Source organism: Vespa crabro, chromosome 2, assembly GCF_910589235.1.
Source record: "Vespa crabro chromosome 2, iyVesCrab1.2, whole genome shotgun sequence".
Lineage (NCBI taxonomy): Eukaryota > Metazoa > Arthropoda > Insecta > Hymenoptera > Vespidae > Vespa > Vespa crabro.
The window spans coordinates 302,696-326,014 of record NC_060956.1 but is presented as its reverse complement, the minus strand read 5'-3'; the positions used below and the strand labels follow the sequence as shown (position 1 = coordinate 326,014).

The 23,319-nt window shown below is 47.4% G+C and overlaps 1 protein-coding gene across 8 annotated transcripts in view; it reads left to right on the top strand.

Annotated features, from left to right (window-relative positions):
* LOC124421975 (myocardin-related transcription factor A) overlaps positions 1 to 23,319 on the top strand; it is a 152,517-nt gene that overhangs the window by 112,002 nt on the left and 17,196 nt on the right. The window contains exons 1-2 of one of the 8 annotated variants that reach the window (XM_046957794.1): positions 14,070 to 14,269; positions 18,785 to 19,226. The exons of the other annotated variants lie outside the window; for them this stretch is intronic. Coding sequence (XP_046813750.1) covers positions 19,136 to 19,226 — 91 coding nt within the window. The 5' untranslated portion in view covers positions 14,070 to 14,269; positions 18,785 to 19,135. Of the gene's footprint in view, positions 1 to 14,069; positions 14,270 to 18,784; positions 19,227 to 23,319 lie in introns of those variants that run through there. 8 annotated transcript variants of the gene reach the window in all.

Genomic DNA, 23,319 nt, shown 5'->3' with positions numbered 1-23,319 from the left:
ATACTCGATTTTTGGGGATGTATTTTTGATAATTTCCTAGCAAAAATTGGAGAAGACAGATGGAAAAATCTTTTTGCGCGTGCAAGAGAGAGAGAGAGAGAGAGAGGAGGGACGGGTTCGCTTTGTTTTCTCATCGAGAAGAAACGAGAACGAGCGGAGGAGGATGTTTACCCGAGGAAAAGTGAGTCCACGCGTGGCTCCTTCCTCCGCGAACGAGTACACGAGTATACGAGGACGATGATGGGGCAAAAGGAGAACTGTCCTTGAGTCGGACGGCGGCGGCGGCGGCGGCGACGACGACGACGACGACGACGACGACGACGACGACGATGACGACGACGACGACGACGACGACGACGTACACCTACGACACGCGGAAGATGGAAAAGCCGTTCTCCTAATGCGTGTAGGCGAAATGTATCAAGGCTGCCTTGAGCTCGAGTCGTTTCTTGTCGCCACTTGTCGCCAATCTCTGACGTTTAAATAGGCGAAACGGAGTGATAAATTATGTCTCGGCTCAAAGTCCTGCCTCGGCACGAAACGAGAATCCTTCGTGCACCGAAGGACGGTGAAATGGCTTAGATTCGTTTCTTCGAAGACCGATCTCCCGAGGTGACCGAAATTTACACCGCAAAAGACACGCTCCTTTTTTTTTGCTCCTTTTGGATGCGCACGAAGAAGGGAAATGAGAGTTCTCGGATGAAACGAGCGTGTAATGACCGAACATATGAAAAATTTGCAATTAACTCCGGCCGGGCGCGGTACCGATGTCGCGTCGGTGTAATTGGTTTTGCAGAAAACTTACGTGTTTTCACGGCATTTGCATAATGTGCGAGGTGAACACGGTCGATCGATCGGTTAATTTAAATACCGAATATATCGGCAAAGTCGTCGCCATCGTCGTCCTCGTCGTCGAGAAGAGCGTGCGCGAGCTTACGAGCAACCTGGTCGCCATTAACGTGTAATTATCGTTACTTATTGCTGGTAAACGCCGACTCTACTGCGGTGTACACCGAGAGACTCTCTTGCCGATACACCAGCTCGTAGATTATTCTAATCTAAAGAAGTGGCTAATCCGATCGTCGATCGTAATCTAGTCCCTCCTCCCTCTTCTCTTTTTCTCCCTTCTTTCTCGTACGAGAAATCGAGACTCTTTAATGGGCTCTGTCATCTATTTCGTTACATACCTACATTTTATAAATACGATTTATCTGGAAATTGTGATTTTCGGTTGAAAAGAGAGAAACGCGGAAAGGAAGAGGTGGTGCTCATGGGTGCTCCGGAGAAAAAGAGCCGTAGTAATATCGTGTTTCGCGGCTCAAAGTCGGCGGCGCCGTTGCGAAAGGCCCTGGGGCTAGAGCACGGCGTGTCGGCATGTTTCGCTTGGTTTGGAACCAGGACCCAAAGCTCCGACTCGACGTGCACCGGCACAAAAACAGCAGGGGTCAGCGAGGTCGGCAACGGTGTTCCCCTGGGGCCCGTTGTCATGCGATATGTTGCTCGTACGTTATGATAGTGCCCTCGCTCGCGCCGGTATACCCGCTTTCTGTTTTGTCACTGAGTCGCCTCTCTTCTCTCTTCTTCTCCTTTCGTACTTTTCGTCTATTATTCGAAAGAACGATAGTTCTCTCTCGCCTCGATGAAGAATGTCTCCTCGATGGTATCGTGCTGAGAATTAATAGGACATCAAAGCCACGATTTCTCTTCCGTCGGTGGACCTTCCCAAAACGCTCGGCAATCCATTTTATTTAACTTTTAAGCTCCTGCTTGGAACGTTCAGCGATTTCCATTGCCACGCGAAAACGTCTAAATTTCCAAATGTTTTCGAGTACGCCTCTCTTTACCTCGTTCAACGTCAAGTGGACGTTTTTACGGTTATCGAAACGCCGATATGCGCGAGCGCGCGCATGAGAGAGAGAGAGAGAGAGAGAGAGAGAGAGAAAGCGTAGAGAAGAAGGAAACCAATGACATAGGTACCGGTACAAATTTATCTTTGTTCCGAACTTTCACGCACCGACATCGACAGCGGGATCGGGCAAACGAGTTCGTGGCGCGTTCACAAAAGTCAGCTCGTGTGACATACGCGCCGATATCCACGAGAGAACGTTCCTCTCTTTTCTTTTTTTTTCTTCTTCCTTTCTTCTCCTCTCCCCCTTCCTCTGGTGTATTTTCGAAAGACCTCTCCTAGTCCTCTTGTGAGAGAGAAGAACATCACACCGATGAGTCACGCCTGGCTGCGTTTTTCGAGCCGAACACGTGAGAAATTTCGCGGCGCTACCTTAACGTTCCTCCGAGAAAAAAATCGCTCCTCGAAGAGGTCCTTCGCGAGTAGACCTTCGATTTATAATCTCCGTCGCTTCGCTTTTGTCTGCTCCTTAATCTGACGATATTTAAAGCTCTCCCTCTTTCTCACTTTTGCTTTTTAATGCAACAACGGGGATTGCGCAAGACGGCACCTACGGCATCGCACGTAAAAAAGAGAACCTCCAGATATCGCTTCTCGTCGTTTACCACGAGAATTTCATTTTCAAAGGGATAGAACCGAAATTTCTTTCGGACTGCAAAAATAACTACGGAGTACGAACTATAAAAATGACTGTAAAGAGAGTATAAGCAAACCGAGGGAGAACAATGAAACCGACGAAGAAAAGAGATTTTGCGAAGCAACGTCTCGGAGACTGCGCGACTTTACGATTCTGTGGAATAGCCAGCCAACATTTAACTGTCGCGCGATATTTATCATTTCTCGTATAATAGGATCTGACGCAGCTGGTCCTCTCGTTTTTACTTTTCTTATTTTCTTTTCCTTCCTATTTATTTTATTTTAAACGGATACAAACTATGCCCTATCGATCGTCTGTCGGCGTGGGCGAGTGAAAAATCATTTCGTACGGATAAAAGAGAAAAAGAAAAAAAAAAAAGGTAGAAAAAATTTTTCATCGTCAGCTTCGAAACTCGGCTCGACCGCGCGTAAGGATTTTGAAACGCGCCGGTTAAAGTGCATCGCGTCCTGCGGCGAGCGCGCTTTCACGAAGAGTGGAACGTAATGACCACGCACGAGAGAGGGGAAGATGAGAGAGACAAAGAGAGGAAAGAGTATGGGAAAGGTTGAAGGAAAGAGAAAGAAAGAGAAAGAAGGAGATAATAATAAAACGAGATATCTCGTACGTGGGCGGTCGTATTGTTAGCGCAACAAGGCATGCGCGGCGCTTCTGTGTTTGCGCGCGCGCGCACTCCTGCGTTCTCCGTGCACCCTTAATAAAGGGTACGCGTGTGCGTGAGAGACGTGCACGCGTACGTTTAATAAGAAGAAGCGAGAGAGAGAGAGATGGTAGAGTCCGGCTCGTCTCGGTGTGAGCGGACCCAGGCCTTATGTAAATCGACCGGGCCCATCTGCGAGAAAGCACGGACTATGGCAAAGAGCACGGAGAAAAAGCGGAGAAGAAGGTGGAGGAGGTAGAGCAGCACGAGCGGTGCTCCTCTTCAAAAGCTGTGCCGCCGCCGCCACCGCCACCGCGATAAACACGCATTTATTCCAGAGTGCGCTATATGCAAACGGCATGCGCGCATGCGCTGCTACCGCGATCGCGCATGCGTATTCTACTAAAGTACTTTCCACACTGAGCCAACTTTTCTTCAACCGTTGTGCACGATTTTATCCGAAAACCGTCGTATGTACGAACTCGAAGAGAAAATGCGAAGAGAAAATTTCTTTTAAAGTTCCTCCAATTTCAACGTCCACGGACCGTAATAGCGATTACCTTTAGTCAACTACTAAAGGTCAGAAGGTAGCTATCTCGTTTAGCGATTAGACCAGTTCCAGTATGTCGTGTGAAAGGACGTTAAGGGAGCCAGCAGCGATGTAACCTTAGGCGTGCGCGCGCGCGCGTTATCGCGACTTTACATTGTGTTTGCACATATCCTACCTCTGTAGAAACGCGTGCCGATGATTCTTCCAGAGTCGGCAGATAAGCAGATAAGCAGATGGCTGTACACGTAGGTGCGCTCGGATAAGGAGGTCTGCTGCAATAGACGATCCGCCTTCGGCGAATGCCGCTCGAGCATATTTTCGTTCGAGCGAATTCGCGAATATATATTTTCTGCTCGCGTTGTTCTTTCAGAGAAGCTGAATCGGACTCGACCGTTTGTTCAGATAGGCATCGTTTCTCTTGCTCTCATGGAAAGGACGTGGAAATTGGAACGGGCCGTTTCAACGTGCTCGTTCCTCTTGGTAAGCTTAATAGGTCGATTCCCATTGAAGCCGAGCTGCGACGTTTCTTTCTTCGATCGTAGGCAGTAGAACGCGTAGGAAAAAGGTCCTTGACTTAGGTACGTATTTATGCGAAGCATTACTTCAAATCGTTTCATTCTCTTGCTCGTGCGAGAATTGATTTCTGTGTCCCTCTTATATCCGTTTATTATCGTCGTACGCGACCCATAAAGCGCGCGGTTTAGACGCGGCTTCCCGTCGAGGATGTTGGTGGTCGCGCTCTCGCTACCACGAGAACCTGCCGTGTTTCCACGTTTTCGCGTTTATCGACTCGCGTACGAAAGAAAGGTCGCGGCGTATAAGGAACTCGACAAGAAAGATAGCGTTTAAGCGAATTATTCGCCTTCCAACGAACCCACCGGTACTCGATTTACAGCGCGAGTTATCTCGTCGAATAGAAAGAGAAAAGAATAGAAAGGACCGAGAATACGTGGGCGATCCGTCGATCTTACGACTCTCTCGATCGAATAATATACGCTTCGTAACGCGCCGACTAATTTATGGACGAAAGGTGGGTAGTAGAGAGTCGACTATTCGATTCTCTAATTACATATCGTACTTTCGATTATACGCTCGGTAGCTTTGTCGAGGTGGAATCCGCTTACGAAATACGCGGTCATGGCTCATTTTGTGGAAATCGCTAACGATACCAGCAGCCTTTCAAAGAGTTTTCGTTAAATCCCCTTATTTACGAGCTTCGTACACAAAACGTACGGTACAGGGTCTAAGAACGCTTCTCGTTTCACCGTACGACATAAACTACGACTACCGGAGACTAAAATTGAAAATAATCAATAAAGTGTCGTATATACGTAATAGATGAATACCCCTTCGGTATCGATTCGATTCCACTTGGAAATCTTTTGTTTATTCGAACGTCCTTCCTTTCATTCGCCCGAGTCCAAGGTGGATTTAGGAAGTCGCATATCCAAAGTCGTTTCAGTTGGCCCAGATTTTACGAATCTTACGATGTTTGTCTTCTTCCACGTCTCGCGTGCGCGTACGGTGCGCGTATATAAAAGCGTTTAGTGCCTGTCATCTCGGAAAGTGATAGTAAACGTTGGATAAATGTTTCGAGTCGCTTTCTCGGACGTTTGGACGGCGCGATGAATACCTACGAGCGACGAATACCTACTTGCTTGCTCGTTTGTTTCTTGCGATTCGCATGAAAATCAAATAACGTTAGAAATCGTCGAGCTCATTTTCGAAGAAGCATAAATGCGACGACGGCTTCGTCATTCGTTACGCTAAGAAAACTAAAGCTCGTTATTAGTTGGCTAGATCGAATAGGAGGCCCTCGGACGATTTTCGACGAGTACTTGAATCGTTCGTTTGTCCTCTCTTCGATAATGTATCGACAGTCGAGACTGATTGGCAACTCGCCAATTGCTCCAATGCCAGCTGCACGTATGGCACGTACGAAAGCGTTATCGGAGATGTCGAAGAATTAATGTCGACCCTCGAGCACCGCGATAAATAACACCTCTTTCGCGCGTTTCTCAGCCTTATGCCGACGAAATTCCACTTTACAAGGAAGAACTTTGAGAACGATCGTTCGCGTTTATTTATCTAACGCGAATAAAGTATTTAAAAGTAGCAAAGGTTTAGATTGCAAAATTAAAATCGACTCGCGAGCTTCAATCATATCGCCCCGTATAGGGTGATCTCTCTTCTTCCATAAGTGGGAATATTCGACGATCTAACATATTTTCGTTGTTAATAACATATATAATGCTTGTCTTACGCGTGGAATTTCGATTACCGATTCGTCTTTTCTTTCCTACGTATTAACGGGATGGAAATAAAAATTCAAGTTAAATAATATCTAATACGTTGGAAGGATGGATGATATAACGCGAACGAATAAGACAGTCGAACGAAACTCCGTTTGAATTTCCACAAGCGTTCGCAGCATCTCCGACGCAGCTGTTAGGCTCCGTTGAAACTCTTCTAGGAGAGCGTAGGGGACCGCGTTCAGGAGGTGGAAGGGGATGCGCGCGATGCATTAATAAGACGGCAACATGCATCGACTTTGCTTCTGCGGCATAGACTTGGAATAGCTCTCGGAATAGATCGTGACGGCAGTGGGCCACATAATCCGACCGAGAGAACTTTATTTCTCTCTTACATTAGTGATTATTCGGCGGCGGCGCGGGAGCGGGCTTTCGCGAAGCGCATTTGACCAACCTGAAATTTCAGAGGCTAAATCGAACGGAGGCCATCGAAAGTAAAGATCATTCCGATTGATTCGCAACTAGCAACGAGCAAAACTTTTATTTTCTTTTACTTTCGGTTACGATGATTCGCGTTGAATAACGAGAACGGCAGCCGGTGACCGAGATTCTCTTATTGTCGCTTTTTTAAGCCCCTTCGGTGTCTCCTTCGCTTCATTAAGCTCGAAGAAACGATTCCTTCAGCTTAGCGCTCGCCTCGTAAAAGAGAGAACGAATCAGAATCGGAGGTTTAAAGGGAATCGTGAAGAAAGCGATTCAGCTCTCGCCACGTCGCGTCGGTGCCTTTGACGCCTACTAATGAGAGGGCGATCATTAAGGACGGAGAACGCGCGTGCGCGTACGAAGGAAGTGGAAAGAAGAAGCCGAGTACCGATATAAGAGAACGGACAGACAAATGGACAGCTGCGCGTCGTAGACGTTTTTCGTTTTTCAATTTTTAAAGTCATCCGAGTCCCCTCGTCGATGGCACGTCGTTAATTCGTCATTCCCGAGACTTTTAATGAGATTGTTAGCGATCAAGGTCCAACTCTTGGACCCCTCCTTCTCTCTTTCCTTTCGGATTTCACTTTTGCTTCGATAAAGTAAAATCCAGAAAAAGATTCGACGCGAGTAACAATATTTATCGGCACCATTAAGTGTTTCGAAAAGTCCTCATCTTCTCTCTCTCTCTCTCTCTCTCTCTCTCTCTCTCTCTCTCTTACGCTACATCAATTAATTAGAGTCTCATTGTCGTGCGGTAGAAAAACAGAGCGAAGAATCGAGAAAAGGAGTACCCAGAGCGATCGAATCGAGAAGAAGAATTCTCTTTTGTGACCCGCTCGCAAAGCATGGAAAACGAGGAGAAGAGGAGGAGAAGAGGAGGAGAAGAGGAGGAGAAGAGAAGGAGGAGGAGGAGTATAAGGAGAGAGAGAGAGAGAGGCAAAGGCAGGGGTAGCCGGTAACAAACGACTCGCAAATCCTCCCTGTCAATTTAATCTCGCCTCGAATCCCAGAGAAATGTTAATAAGGGCCTCACTGCCGTTCCTCCCCGCTCTTCTCGGTGGACCTCCTCCTACCTCCTCCTTCCGTCGCGATCTCAACGTGAGTGCACTCGCGTACGCGCGCGCGCACTCGGCACTTTATTTTCGCGCAAAGATACCGCCGTACGGCGTCAGCGGTGCTGTTCCGAGCACGTGGAAATTGTGTGCAAAGCGAGTCTCACCGAGCCTCGTTTTTCTCTACCTCGTTCCTTGCAAACTTCCACCCTCGTAATTTATCGCGCTTATGTCGACGCACTCGCACAGCGGAATCCGTGCCGCGGATATAAAGGCTGCAAGGAAAAAATACCTATCTTCTTCTCGCTTCTCCTTCTTCTCCTCTTTTTCCTCTCATCGTGCCTGTTTGCGAATTCTATCGTTTCGATCACTTTGCCTCTTCTTGCTCCATAACTGATGCACATACAAATACATATACCTAAATCTAATTTTGTGTTTGATCTTAATGAAAAAAGTGACGAAAGAAAATCTCTGATTCCTCAACGGTATCATTGTCGACGTTAGTCGGTACGCTTGAGCGCTCTCACCGTTAGACGAACTTTTTAATCACGCTTCTTGCTTACGCACGCGCTTGTCGTAACTTGCCAGACATCTTTCTCTTTCTCTTTCTATCTGGTCGGTCGACCAGGTGTATTACGAGTTAACAACGACGCGAGTAGCGAATTCGCTTGAAAGCTCACGACTGGAAATTACACGTTGTCAAGACGAGCCGGCGACTATCATTCTCGCCTCTTCTAATCCGCCTGTCTTGCGACTGACATTTTAATAATCTTATTTTAATTGGTATCCCCTCCCGACGTTCGCGTCTCTCTGCATTCTTGCTCTGACGAAACTCGCCCGTCGAATAGTTTCGAGAGAGTTTAAGATCTCTTGTATGCTTGGATAATTATTACTAGGGACCCGGGAATAATTTCAGTCGAAATAAAAAATTGTATTAAGATTTGTCCCTTTGTATTCGCGAGATAAAAGTGAAAAGCATAAAGAGCAAAGGTAACTTGTATGAAACGATAAAGGAGGAGAATTTAGTTGGGCAGGAGAGAGTCGTAACATTCCAACGAGCGAGAGAAGGTGCGCGCAGGATCTGCATTCTACCGGAGTACGAGCTCCAAGAACGATCTCGTCGTTCCCGTCGAGCTTCATGGCGTTTTATCGTCGTTGGACGCACACGCGCCGTACGAGTATCTCGCTCGTCGTCGTCGTCGTCGTCGTCGTCGTCGTCATTGTCGTCGAACAGCCGGTCTCTGCTAGGCCAGTCCTCGGTCGGCTGCTGTGCTCGCTTTCGCGAACAAATAAACTCAGACGGACGCATTTGAGTCCGAGACGTTAGAGGTAATTGTCTCTCCAAGCCTCGAGACGACCGACGACTACGAAGCTCTGCAAGTCGAACGAGTGAAACAGAGAGAGAGAGAGAGAGAGAGAGAGAGAGAGATTTAAAGATGGTGTGGGACGAGCACCGAAAGCGTAAAAGCTCGAACTGCAACGTGCGATTACAAGGATCTATTGTTAGCTTAGCCACCGGTGCAGCGTAAAAGCCAAACATTCTTTCATAGCCGTATCTGGGTCGCCATCCACGCTCTTATCCCTCTCTTTGCCTTCCTTTCTTCCTTCGCTTTCCAAGCTTCTCTAGGAACGTCGATTTGAAGCTCTATCAGGATTTAAAATAAAGCGATACAACTTCTCGATTAAATTAATTAATTTCGGTACGCACTATATCACGCTTTAAGACATCGTTAACAATGACACTTATAATAAATGCATCTTCATCGGTGCTCTTAGCCTTAGTTAAATGTATCTTTCCAATATATGCTCGCGTTAGTTTTTCTTTGCGTCTCGCTAGACCGAATAAAGCAGATGAAAAATCTCGTGATATCGGGAGGCACGTAACCCGCTAAAGTTTTATGTCCAATAAAAGTAGTCCCTATGCGGTTTATTGGAGACACATCGGTTACATGACTGGTTTTATTGCTCGTAGGTACTGTTCGTCCGTTGGCTGCATTTATCTCGAGCCTGCCGCTCGCCGAAATATATTGCCAATAAATGCGTTTTTATTATTGAAGAATTTTAAGCGATCCTATGCGCGCGAGCGCGCGCGAATTTCTGGCGCGCTTACACCTTACGTCAAGAGATACAGGCATCGTTTTATTCTTATCGAGCATTTATTCCTATCGAACGCGTTCGAAAAGAAGATAATAATCTCGAAGAGCATACCGCGTCTCTTCCGGGACATTGATATATACTGCGTTATCGATCGTAATCGGTTAATTGACTTTTACTTACGAGAGTAAAATGAAATCTACCAAGGAAAACTTCAAATTTTCTCTCTTCGCGGAAGAGAGAGAGAGAGAGAGAGAGAGAGAGAGAGAGAGAGAGAGAGAGAGAGAGAGAGAGAGAGAACATTCCTTTGTGTCTAGGCTCGATGGAATTCCCTCTCACATTCTTACTCGATTCCAGAATGTCAGTTTTTATGCAACAAAGAAAAGCGTCCTGAATCGTTTGCTAATTGCTTTAATGTCGGAGATAATTCGCTTCGGTCGCAGCTTCTCGCCTAATCCCAATAACGTAACGCTCCTTGTAATAAGGTACTCGAGCGGTAAATTTCGTCCTTATCGTAATGGAATGAAATCGTGCGTGCGTGTCTTGCTTATATCGGTCAAGTATTGCCGAGAGAATTTCCTTGGCTCGACGACGCGCGTGAGAAAAGTCAAAAGTTTCTCTCTCGATCTCTCTCGTTGAATAAATCGTTCTACCTTACTCCATTATTTCGTGATTGAGATAGAGGAGAGCCGTTTAATTAAGATACTCCGTCTCGTTTCTTTTCCATCGAGCGAGTAAACGAGAAACGGTGTCATATTTGATATTCAGCGCGAGACAGCTTCGACGAGTGGCAAGAGAGACGAGGTTTCATCGCTTTCACGGTAGCTAAATCGTCGATCAATCGCCGTTGTTAGAAGTATCTCTCTCTCTCTCTCCCTCTCTCTCTCTCTCTCTCTCTCTCATTCTCGCTCTCTCATATATATATTCTCGGTAAAGCGCGATAGGATGTTTAAGCGCGATTAATTGCAAAGAGTCGAGCCCTAATAACAATCCTTGTCATTGCGGGGATTGCCGTTATAACACGTGACGGCGCGCTAAAGGGAACAACAAATTATCCGAACGATGTGTGCACACAGAACCGACGATATAAATTATACTTAATAGCGTTCGTCTCTCCAGCGTTCAACCACACGGTTTCCATCACGCTCACGAACGAAAAGGGAAGAAGAATTTGATTTTCTCGTTCTGCGAAACTCATCTTCGAGCTATCAAGCGACTGCTCGAAATTCGCGTCGATCGAGCATCGATCTTCTTCCCATCGGACTGCACGCATTTTCTCTTTTTTCTTTTTTACTTTTTTTCTTTCTTTTTTCTTTTGACTTCTTTTTTTTTTTTTTTTATTTTTTAGTTCACGAGCAATATTTTAAAAGATTAATTAGACAGGGAATGATGGATCGTATTGGAATGGTAGAAATCGAGGAGGCTCCGAGCTAATCGAGATACTTTCTCTCTCTCTCTCTCTCTCTCTCTCTCTCTCTCTCTCAAAGTCGTCAAGGAGGCGACTCGATGAGGGCGTCGACGAACTCCTCTGGACTGGTCTGCTAACGGAATTGCATCGAGCGAGCGAGCGAACGTCGCACCGGTGCGCAAAACCGCGTGCGAAACATTCGTTAACATTCCCAGCATGCGGTAACGATCGACCTGGTAAGAAGCTACGCCGAGGTCTTAAGATTACCTACTACTAATCTAGTCTTAATAGCGCGTTAGAAAATTAATAGAACGGCCTGTTGGCTAGCTCGCGAACAGAGATGAGGAACGAGAATAACACGTCGATGGACCGTTTCGAATAAACAAAGGATAAAGAGAAGAAAAAGCAATGGAAGCGCATATCCGACGAACATTAGTCTCGGTTCCGTATGTCGATCACGCCCACGATGATCGAGAAGGGACCGTGAGATCGATAGATAAGAAGAGACGATAAGACGAGTCGAACGATTTGTCAAGCGGCTTTTCTTCCTACTGCCCAAGTCCTGTTCTCTTAATCCGCCGCGACGAAGGAAGGAGGGAGGGGAGGGTACGTCTCGGTGCGTGTCGGTCACGCCCAGTCGTCGCGCGTCCTTTGCGCGTCGTCGCAACTTACAAAATCAATCACTCGCTCGATCTTCCTATCGATTAGAATTAGTAAAGGACGAATCGAATTGTGTTTTTCCAGCGCCAAAAAAAGTCCCGTTCGTGGGCGAGATCATTTGTCAGAAAAGGGTAAGTCGAACTTGGGAATAACCGGCAAAGGTTTTTGGGTGAACCTCTCCGTTTGATCCTCCCTCGGCGATACGTGGGCGATGCCGGACGTTATTTCGGCAACCGCGTTGTCGTTGTCTTCGTCTTCGCTGTCGTCGTTGTCCGCAACCCAGAAGAAGGATCGCGGGTTACCGCGTGGGCGCGCTTTCAGGAACACTCGAACAATTCCGAAATCGACTTTGAGACTTACAAAACGTACCGGTGGGCGAATCGATCGAAAGTAGGAACGACGAGCGGCATCCCCACCATCGGCTTGTCGACTTATCACGAGCAAATCGTGCGCGTAGGCGATCACTTCCGGTCATCACGATCCTACTCCGATCGCGTCGAAGCGACATGGTCAGTGTTTCGACGATTTTCTCGCTCGACCTCTTCCGATTCTTCTCGATTCCTTTTACGCGGAAGTCCTTGAAAAGTTTTATTCGATTAAGATCATAAGAATTTATTTTCTCTTAAAATTCTATAATTTCATAGGTCGACGTGACGCTTTGATTTTCACGCTAGCCGCCACATAGGTACACCGAGACGACAGACGATCGTTTAAAATTCCGCCGTTGTTCCACGGAAGTCTCGACTTCCTCGGGGTCTTTTCGACGTCGAGAATTCGTGTCACGTGGCCGCACTCCTGACTCCTGTAAACTCGTTACCCCACGCGCGGCGAATAATTGTACCATGAAATTGACAACGACTTTAAATCCATACATTCGAGAGAGAGAGAGAGAGAGAGAGAGAGAGAAAATTAAAAGTTGACGAGATCCCTCATCAAGTACCCAGAAAAACATTTCTTCCGGTGGAAGTATCGTCTAAAAGACACCATTAACGCGAGCATAGGTGTAAGATTTTTCTGATGGTTCTATAAATATGCGGATGCTGCAAAGAACTGGAGGCACTCGTAAAATTCTCCCGACAGTAAAATCTGCTTCTCGTCGAGAGACTCTGTCTCTCTCTCTCTCTCTCTCTCGCTCGCTACAAACATCACACAGCAGAGCAAAGCAAACAACTTAAAGGTCTTCCGCGGCTGGCCCTTTTAACTCGGCCCTATTTTTTCCCACGGATCTTCCGGACGTTCTTAATATTTCTTCCTCGCGCTTGGTCTATTCCTCGTGAGGAATATGAATACAAAGATACGAAGGAAATGAAAGAAAAGTAATCGTCATCGATTTATGTAGGTTCTCTTCGATTGGGACCGCTAAGGAAAGAGGAGAGTGATTTTGTTAAGAGAAAAAGAAAGAGAGCTCGTTATCGAGTGCACGCGCGGCGGTAGATGGTACCTCGTTTGACTCGGGGCACGCGCCTGGTGGGGTCGTAGGCCGCTCCACCCCTGCTACGCTGCGCGTTCTCCCCGGCAAAGAGCAGCGAGGAACAAAGAGAGAATAAGAGAAAGAGAGAAAGGCGAGAAGCGAGGCACTCCCCACTCGTGCGAGCCAAGCGAGAGGGCCAGTCCTCCCACTCGCTCGTCGGTCCCCGTCGGGCCGCCTCTACGACCTATCCCCTCTCTACGGCAACGGCACTCTGTTGGCCCTGCGCTCGCCGCAGCCCACACACGAGAGCTCGCGACACCGACGCGCAAGACTTGTTGCTTCGTTGCTTGCTTGCTTTCTCGCTCCTCTTGCTAGCCAACTTACTTGTTTGCTTCCTTGCTCCTTGTTGCGCGCGCGCGAGCGCTGTGCCTGCTTGCCTGCCTGCCACAGGAGTTTACTCGAAGGCGCGCGCGCGCGCCCCCTCGCTCGCTCGTAAGCGGTCCTACCTCCTGCAGGGGACCGTGTCACGTGGCCTCCGGCCGTAGAGCAGCAGCACGCACCGCTCGAACACGAGAGAGCTCGCGCGAGTGCGCGCACACACTACGCCAGTCAGAGACGAACCGAGAGACCGGCCGCAGAGCGCACCGACGCGCAACCGCTCTCTTCTTCTTACGCGTTTATTCTCTTGCCTCGATACTTCATTTTGCTTTCTCTCTTTATCCTCTTTTTCTTTCCTTTTCCTTTTAATACGTTCAAAGGTCCAGTGTTCGTTGTGCTTATCACGAGAAGCTCTGGTGTTTTGTGTGTGTCTTTAATTGTGATACCTACAAACGTCGGCACGATTTTAAGATTTCTCTTATCCTCTTTTTTCAACGTTTGGAAAACTTTCTTTTCTTTTTTTTTTTTTGTTTTTTTTTTGTTTTTTTTTTTTTTTTTTTTTTTTTTTTTTCTTTTCTTTTGGAATGTTTCGTCGTCATGTAAAGTGAAGTCGATCGGATGGTGGTGACACCACCATTGACGTTTCTCGTTGACGGAAGAAAAAATTCTGCATAGTTGTGCTACTATATGGTGAAAAGTGTTCTGCTTGGAAGTGTTCGTGCGACATGCTCCTCGTCACCGGCCGGCGCTCCAGCTGGATCTTACGGATCGTATTGAATGGTGCGCGATCTAGATCGATCTCTCGTTTTAGCGATCAAGACGATAAGCTCCAGAGCTCGCTGCTGTTCGTCCTCGAAAATTTGTCTAGTTCATCCAGTAGATTTTCAAAGCGATGTAATCTTGCGCGCGAATATAATCTCATTCATAGTTTCGTCCGTTACTGCAAATTCATTTCGTTGATATAATATTCAATGCGAAATATCCTGCGGGAACGCGGTTAAACGATCGGGTGTGTTGCTGACGCACGATTGTACCTTGTAAAAAGGGTACATCGCGAAGGTCCGCAAACTCGTTAATGGGTAACGAAAACTCGTTGCAACCGTGTCGTGCCATGTTCGATGCGCCACCAGTAGTGGCGATAAAAATCGGTCACGAAGAGGGGAAGAAGACGAGAATCGTAGCGTCAAGGTTTCAGCTTTACGACGAACCAACGAACCGCGATATAATTAAAAAGTGTCCGCTAAATAACAGTTTGTTCGGCGATAACGATGTTGACGGTGCGCGTTCCACTTGCAAACCATCGTCGACTTAATGAAGCGATTCCTATCGGTACCGGCAAAATCTGATAATTAAATCAAGCCAGGGAGGAGCGGCCCGTGGATATTAATTGAATCGCGATCGGCTTCGATCCGCTCGCTTTCGCAAACACGCTCGACGATGCAACGGTTATGACTTTAACTATATACACGTACGCCCGTCCGTCCGTCCGTCCGTCCGTCCGTGTGTGTGTGTGTGTGTGCCAGTGAAACTCGTAGCCGTAGGGGAGATCGTAGAGGCCGATCGATGCGGATTCGATGATTCGAGGTTTCTTTGCACCGAGTCACCCGATCCTTCCTCGAGCCGACCGCGTTATATACTCGTTCTGATTTATTGGCGCGTCCGAGGCGTCGTCGATCGGTCGCGTCTCCGAACGACGACTATCTTCTTCTTCGTCTTTTCTCCTCGCTGAAATCGCCAAAGGAATTTTCTCCTCTTCTCGCGATACAGAAGGATGCTCCCTTTTTTCTTCGCCATTCGGGACACGTCCTCCTAACAAAAAAGTCTCCCCTCTCATACATATATACAATAAGGCGAATCGGACACGCCCGATCGCGATTAATCCGTCATCGTAGAGAAACGCAGGACTCTCTCTCTCTCTCTCTCTCTCTCGCGTGCGCGCGCGCGAGGAAAGATCGTAAAGATCGGAGCGATCAGATAAGGATCGGTTAGTCCGGGGGCTGATGGGTCCGTGACGACGAAACGACTCTTTGGAAATGCGTGTCGAGGCCGAAAGTCGACGCCGAGCAGGCGGCTGGCACGAGTGCTGCCGTGTATCGTCCTGCGCTCCTCGTAGGAGGGGCCGATCGAAAGAAACGGCTCTTGCGAGAGTCAGAGAGAGAGGAGAGATTTCTCTTTCGCAACCCCTTCGAAGCGTCGCGAATTTTCACTCTTCTGGCAAGTTGAAGATCCCGACTTTGTGATCGCTTCGCATGCGCGCTCGTGCACGTGCGAGCCAACGAAATTGGGATGATCGGACGAGCTTGATTGCTCCTCGACCGAGAAAATTAAGCGGTCCTTCGTTTTTTCCCCGAGCGCTGCGCGCTTTTACGATTCCTCGCTCCTCCTTTTCTCCTCTTCGAGGAGACCTTTTTTACGGCGACCCCTCTCGAGATCGGTACATTGTAAATTATAGTACGTCTTAATCGTTACAAAACTCGCCGCGCTAATTATTGCCTCCCTCGATACGTAACGGCTGCTCCCTTTTACGTAATCTCTCTTGTCTTTTTTTTTTTTTTCTTCCTTTCGTTGGGTTAATTAACGGGGAAGGGCTCGATTTCGCTTCTTAGGCAAATTGACGAGTACCATCGAAAGAAATTCCCCTCTTCTCTCGATCGGGGGATCGAAAAGAAGGAAAAAAAGAAAAAGGAAAACGAGTGGGGGAAAAAAAGAAAGATAAAAGACTTACGAAACACGCTCGTTTCTTCGCGGAATCAAGGAAGGACATAAAACTGAGAAATAATAAGCAGGACAGGGTAAATGAGGAGGGCTTCGATATAGCTTGTACGCGCTATCGAGAAGCCTGCGACGTTAATTTCGTAACTTGATACGTCATTAAGGAAACAAATTGCACGATTAACCCGGGCACGCTTAATTAGCCGCGGCGTTATAAATGGCAGAAAAGCGCCGCGAATTAATCAATGCTCGATCGGCTCGATCGGGTTCCGGGCGCTTCCCTCTCGTGCTCTTCTCTCGCCTCCTCTCTCGGGCTCCTTTTCAACCTCTCCTTCTCAACCCCCTTACGAAGAACGATCGCTCGTTGGTAGCGATAAACGCGATAAGTAAATTAAACGACGGGGACGAAACAATCCGGTTAACCGTTTTGTACGAGCGTGGCATTAACGAACGACCACGCGTAATAAGGATGATAACGGTAATTAAAATAATTAGACGGTACGTGCTCGATTAAAGCGAGAGACGTTTCCAAAAAGTTAATTATAACAACGTTTCTCGTGATAAAGAGCGGCTTAATGTCTCTACACTGTAATCGCGGTAGGGGGAGAGGGAGGAAGGCAGAGGTAAAGGGAGAAAGAGAGACCTCGATAAATGAAATTCACCAAGGGGGAGAGAGAACGTAGAGAATATTATAGTCGAGAATATTATATCGTACCTCGGCGATAAACTCGGCCGTTCTCGTTGAGAAATCCTGCGTACGTCGCGTCGGCATTAATTATATTACACTTTTTACTCTGATTTCTTGCGAAAACATCGAAAAGCAGCCGACAAACGGTGCGACGGCCGAGGAAATCTTAAAATCGTCGCGGGAGGGAATTCTTTTCGATCGAGAGCAGCACTTGAGAAACGCTTATGGCAATTAAGATCGCGCATGATTAAATAGCAAATGATTATTTACGCGGAGTTGCACGGTTGCCCGTTTAATGCGCGTTCGGTACGATCTCCGATCGCGCGTACAGCAATTTCGGTGTTAATTAAATGGCCGTGCGTGGGCGTTTACCGGATCCCTCGAGAATACGTTTTGTCAACTTTCACTCGACTCGTACTCCTCCCCTCCTCGTATTCTTTCTCTTCTACCGTTCTATCTTTCTCCGTTGGCCCTGGTATCTCGATGGACCATAGTCCATTCATTTGCATCAACAATAAGGGGCCACGGTATTGAAATAAACTTTACGGATTCGTATCGGTCTGAAACGGGACGAATGATTTAATCCTTTCTGCAGGAACCCGAACGTAACGAAATAAGCTTCGCAAGTTTGTACCGGTTTTGCGGACGAGTCGAGTGACTCGGTACTTTCTGCTTTCTGTCCGCGACTTCGTCGCTCTTGTAATCGTAAATTCGACGATCGGTGCAACGAGAGTACAAAAAAAAAGGGAAAAAAAAAAAAAAAAAAAAAAAGGAAAAGAAATCTCACGCCGAAAGAAGAGTAGGAAACGAGAACGTTCGTTCACGAGGGATCGATTTACAAAATCGTTTCTTCGATTTTCCTTCCCCCGCCTCCTCCCTCTCTTTTTCTCGTACGATTTTCGAAAGTCGGCTCTTTCCACGCTCGTGGCAAGAAATCCGAGGTAATTTATGCACGAGGAAAGAAGAAGCATCGCCCACGCGACGACGCGAAGAAAGCGAACGAATTGCCGGCGTTAGAGGGACAAGCGAAAAAGAGAGTCTCATTTCGGACGATTATCAACGTCGACTGCCCACGACTATTTCTTCTTGGCTAATTACCTCTAGGATGAAGCAAGATCGGCTTCGGAGTGTTAATCGGAGGAGCGGGCAAGAATCTCGAGGATTAAACCGAATTGAACTTGATTAACTTGAGAAAAGGGAAATCATTTTCGCGCGTCTTCGGTAGGACAGATTCGACGATAATTCGCGAAATCGATAAGATCTGCCGGAATAAAAATCGTAATTTATATCGGTAGCCGGGAGGGACCCGTAGAAATCTCCATTCCTTCGAAATTGCGTCGCGCCTATGTCGCGAGCCGTTCGGTGCCGTGCGGTGCCGGCCGTGCAGTCTCGCGCAATGCCGTGCCGCGCCGAAGTCAAAACGTACGAAATCGAATAAACGTAAACGTGATTTATGACGCGTCCCGTTGCAATTAACGAAGTAAAGGTGAAATCAATTCTCGTGCATACGAACTTAAATTCAGCCGGAGGAGAAAACCCGTGTGAAATTCCAAGCGGAGTCTGCGCGAGCAAGGAGCCGAGTGAAAGCGTTACGTCACGAAAAACGATTGTTTAAAGGCTAACAAACGACGGTTAATGACAGACGCGATCACTCGCGATAGGACTTTGTTAAGTTCATACGTTAGATTCAACGAAAGAGTCCCCTCGAACGATCAAGCAGCGAGCTTGGGAAGAAGATCTCGTTGGATGTATCGATAAATAAAGTCGTCGACGTCCTCGCACATGAGCAAAATCATGACCATATATTTCGATAATTTCTACGAGGTTGCGAGACGCATATATCGCATATTCGAGAGATCGAGGAGATAGAGATCTGACGAGCCGTCGACTTACAGGACCCGCTAATCGCAGGAGCGTCGATCTTCGTCCCCAGGGGTGGATCGAAAGGATCGATTTTTTCTCCTCGACGACGAGGACGACAGGAACGTCGAGACAAGAGGATTATCCCTTCGAGTCCGTGTTAACGCTCGAAGCAACATCGTGTTCGAACGGAATGAATTCGTCTCTCGTGAGAGCCGGAAAGTCAGAGCCGGATCGAGATATCCTTCTTCGAATCGAAGCAAGTATAGTGCGAGTATAAAAAGTACAAGGAAAGAACAACTTTGCAAATCGTCCGGACGATCAGGCATATCGTTTATTTTGTTTCTCGCTCGTTGTACTCTTGACCGATCAAAATTATCAAAAAGATGGTCACCCTGGACACCGAACAGAAGCCCGAGAGGCAGCACTGCGGCCGACGCATGTGCGCCATTTGCAGACGCATCAAACGTGATAAAGGTAAACAAGGATTTTCATTCGACCGACCGTTCGTCGCTTTGTTGATCGGGTGCCGCTTTAAAAATATGCTCGTATAGTCGTTAATATCCAATGACATTGTTATTAATCGTTATTTATTTCTACTTGGCTACTTAATTAATTAACCATTATAAGAAAAAGAAAGGAAAAAAAGGAAAAAGAAGAAGAAAAGGCAGAGAATCGATAAAGTCGATAGTTTATCTCGTCGCGACAGACGTTGATCAAGTCCGACGTCATTGTCATTGGAGATTTTATATGCAGCTTCCGAATGAACACCTTAGATAATGATTCAAGTACGTATCCAGGAGCGACGAATTTTTCGATGGACCTACCTACATAGCTCGGTGTTATTATGCAAACGACTTTTACTCTCTACTCCATCCAACCCCCGCAACCCCCCCTTAATACCTCACGTCTTTTATTATTTCAATTTGTTTTAAACGTCGTCGCTTTATGGCACGCGTGATGCGCGAAGTAATATACGACGATATAATGTCCAATAAACGCGATTATAAGGTACGCGCAATAAACCGAACGAAGAAAAATTTGGCCAATGATATACGATACGTCGAAGCCTCCAGCATCCCGATATATTAATGGTGCAACCGCATAATGCATAATGAATCGTACGTCGTAGCGAGGACAATGTATTTCGTGTTATTACACGCTTCGCGCTCCCCCCTCATTAACATCGCGTTAGAGATCATTTACATGGTACGTGCAAGAGCCGGCTTTTTTATGCTTGATAACTAATTAATGTAAAAAAGATAAGCTTATGCGCGCGCGCGCGTCCTCCTTCGCGACGCCAGGACTCGAGCCGCAATCCTCTTACGTCACGATCGTGCCGACAACTTTTTGAGGAATCGAACTTCTCAAAATGGGTAAATGGTCTCTCTTTCTCTCTCTCTCTCTCTCTCTCTCTCTCTCTCTCTCTCTCTCTCTCTCTCTCTCTCTCTCTCTCTCTTTCCTTTTTCTCAGAATCCGAAGCATTACGAAGGAGTCCTTTGGCGGCTCCGAGAACTGGTTCGTTCGTCGTCGTTGTTCGAACGTCCTCGTTGTTCCATGCAAATCGCTCGTTAGTCGAAACACCTGAAATACTTGTGTGGGACGTACATACATTGCCTTCGGCCACCACTCTTCGCTCCATGGATTATTCATTCTCGTAACGTGCGCGCGTTAAGATGACGAACGTACGAACTCGGCCGACCGACTTTTATCGAATGCTTCTCGATATAATTCTTCGACGTTCGCTCTATTCTCGGTAGGTAGAAAGATTTAAAGTTATGAAAGGTTCATTTCGTCGTCGTTCAAAAGAAGGAAAATTTCGTTGAGAGAAGTCATCCAAATGCGTTGAACCCTTTCAAAAGTTTCGAAAAGAGCAAGATGTATCTTTAAGATAGTCGTAGTTTTAGCTATAGCAACGAATCGTTGTTCGTTCGCTCGCGCAATCTCGACTCTCGACGAGTTCTCGGCGAGGCGCTCGTGACTAGGCCGGAGGTACCGATTATGATAGAGCGCGTGGGCGAGCCCACGCTCGCCCTTCGTCCGTCCGTTCGTTCATTCATAAATTCAACTCTCACCGGCTTGGCTCTCGCACGCGACTCGCTCGCTGCTGGCGCACGCGCACGTCTTTCGGTTCCTGTTAGTCTCTCGCACCTACGAGACCTACGTTGGCCAAGGTACCGTATCTCCTAACGATTCCTCCTTCCAAACGATTACCTCTGACCCATTGTTTCGTCGTTTGAATTTTCCTTTCAATTTTTATCATCTCTATCGAGAACATAAAGGATAGAAAGGAAAGAAGGAAGGTACGAGTTTCAAAATTACGAAGACGCGATCCTACGTATCGTTGAGTCATAAAATCACATCGTAATTCACGTTCGCGTCGAATCGCGATGCCACGCACCTCTCCTCTCTCTCTCTCTCTCTCTCTCTCTCTCTCTCTCTCTCTCTCAGAGGGAGTAACTCTCATGCGGTTCTCCCGTCGTCGTCCTCACGAGAAACGGGCGGTAAAGTCTCGTAGAGAGGTAAAGCCGCCCGCCAGGTTTCCAAAGCGGTCTCGGAATCGACGGATGATTATGCGGACCGGTCTATTTCTAGAAGCACCGACTCTCGGACGGGACATACTAATTATTTTTTACCGAACTCGTTACCACTCGCCTTTGGCAAGAGATCGACGAGGACGAAGACGGATGGCAAGATAACGAAGAGAGAAGCGAAGGAAAGATAGAGAGAAAGAGAGACATTTGTCTCTCTGATACTCGCCGATCGGCTAACGCAATCTCGGGAAGAGGACGGATAAACTGAAGAAAGAGGGATAGAGAGAGAAAGGAAAAGGGAGATCTTGGATGAGGGAGGAGGAGAGAAAATCTCTCGAGTATCGCAACCATGTTGCATCGTGAAAAAACGACAGAGAGAGAGAGAGAGAGAGAGAGAGAGAGGAAGAGAAAGAGCGGGGGAAAAATGGAGAAAAAGTGGGACAAAAGTACGAAGCAAAGTGCAAACGAAGAGAAAGAGAGAGAGAGAGAGAGAGAAACAATTGACATTCTACGCGCACGTTCGATCGAGTCAAGGGACGAAGAAGAAGGGGTGGAAGTAGAATGGGGCGGGTAAGACCGTGGAACGAGCGAGCCTTGGTGGGGGAAGAGCGTGCAGAGAACACGGTGGCATGCACCTGTGCATTGCCTCCATATACGATACCAAGTTATGGCGTTTTTCTGCACAGCTCAAGTAGCGCGCGCGCGAGCGAGATCGTATCGTGACCGACGAAACCAATTCCATTTTTGGAAAGGGCAACCCGCGAACTACCGTCCTTACCATCGCTTCTACCTCGTTCCTCGATTTCAGCAAAGAAGAAAAAAGGAGAAAGAAAGGGGGTTGAAGGGACGAGTCGGGGAGTAACGATTAATTGTTCACGAAAGAGACGCGACGCACGCTCCTCCCAGAACTCGAAAGGAATACGATGGAAAAGGCGCTGTGAAAGGTGGAGACGGAAGAAAGAAGAGGTGCGTTTAAAAACGCAAAAGGAAAAAAAATAAACGAATGCGCACGTTTTGTATTTATTAGACGCGGTAGCTTGGCCACGCGCTTCTCGTATGCCATTTTTCCGCTTTTTTTTTTTTTTTTTTTTTCTAAACAAAAATCTATATCTCGGCGGAAGCAGCAAGCGCACGGAAAGTACGCTTCGTCGGTTGCGTTGTTGTTCTCCGTGCGTACCTGACGTGTGCCTCTATCAAACTCAATGTAACTTTTCTCTTTCTCTCTCCCTGGCGTGCGCGCCTGCTCGTGGGTGTAACCAGTTTCCGTGGGCTAAGCTGTCAAACCCACGTGGCCCGCCCACGCGGCCCAGATATATTACTATGCCGTGAGAGAAAGAAAAGGTCGTTCGCGCGCGCACGCGACCGAGCAAGCGAGAGAGAGAGAAAGAGATGGAGAGGTCGACGCAGGAAAGACCCTTCAGGAATGAAAGACGCGGCTTGCGACACAGGAAACGGTTTCACCTGGAGGGATACCGGAGGAGAGAGAGTACCGGGAGGGATACGGCTGCGCTTCTCGCGCCCCTTCTATTCCCTCGAGAAACCGAGATAGAGGACGGAGACTAAATAGACGCGTGGGTGTGTATGATACATGGGACGGTGCTTTTATGAATTGAATTTTTTTCTACTTTCGATGGCGGCTCTTTAGAACGTCTATAGGATAGGAGCGAGCGAGCGAGAGAGAGAGAGAGAGAGAGAGAGAGAGAGAGAGAGAGAGAGAGAGAGAGATGTACTCTCGAAAATACATTAATTACAGTTTTTTTTCTGAGCATCCCTTCCCCCCCCTCCCCCCTTACGACTCACTTACAGCTCTTCCGAGGCGAAATAAATTATTTCGAAGGACTTGTTAAAACTCGGTCGAGTAAAAGTTCGATGGTCGCGCTCGGTAAGATGGGCATTTCACAGATGAGAGCTTTCGTTTATTTTCTCGCGTCATCCCATAACTAATTAATATGCCAAAATGCCGCCAGACGACGAACTTTCTCCACGCGACATTTTATCGGACGTTACGGCCGATGGCAGGTGTTACCTACGTAAAA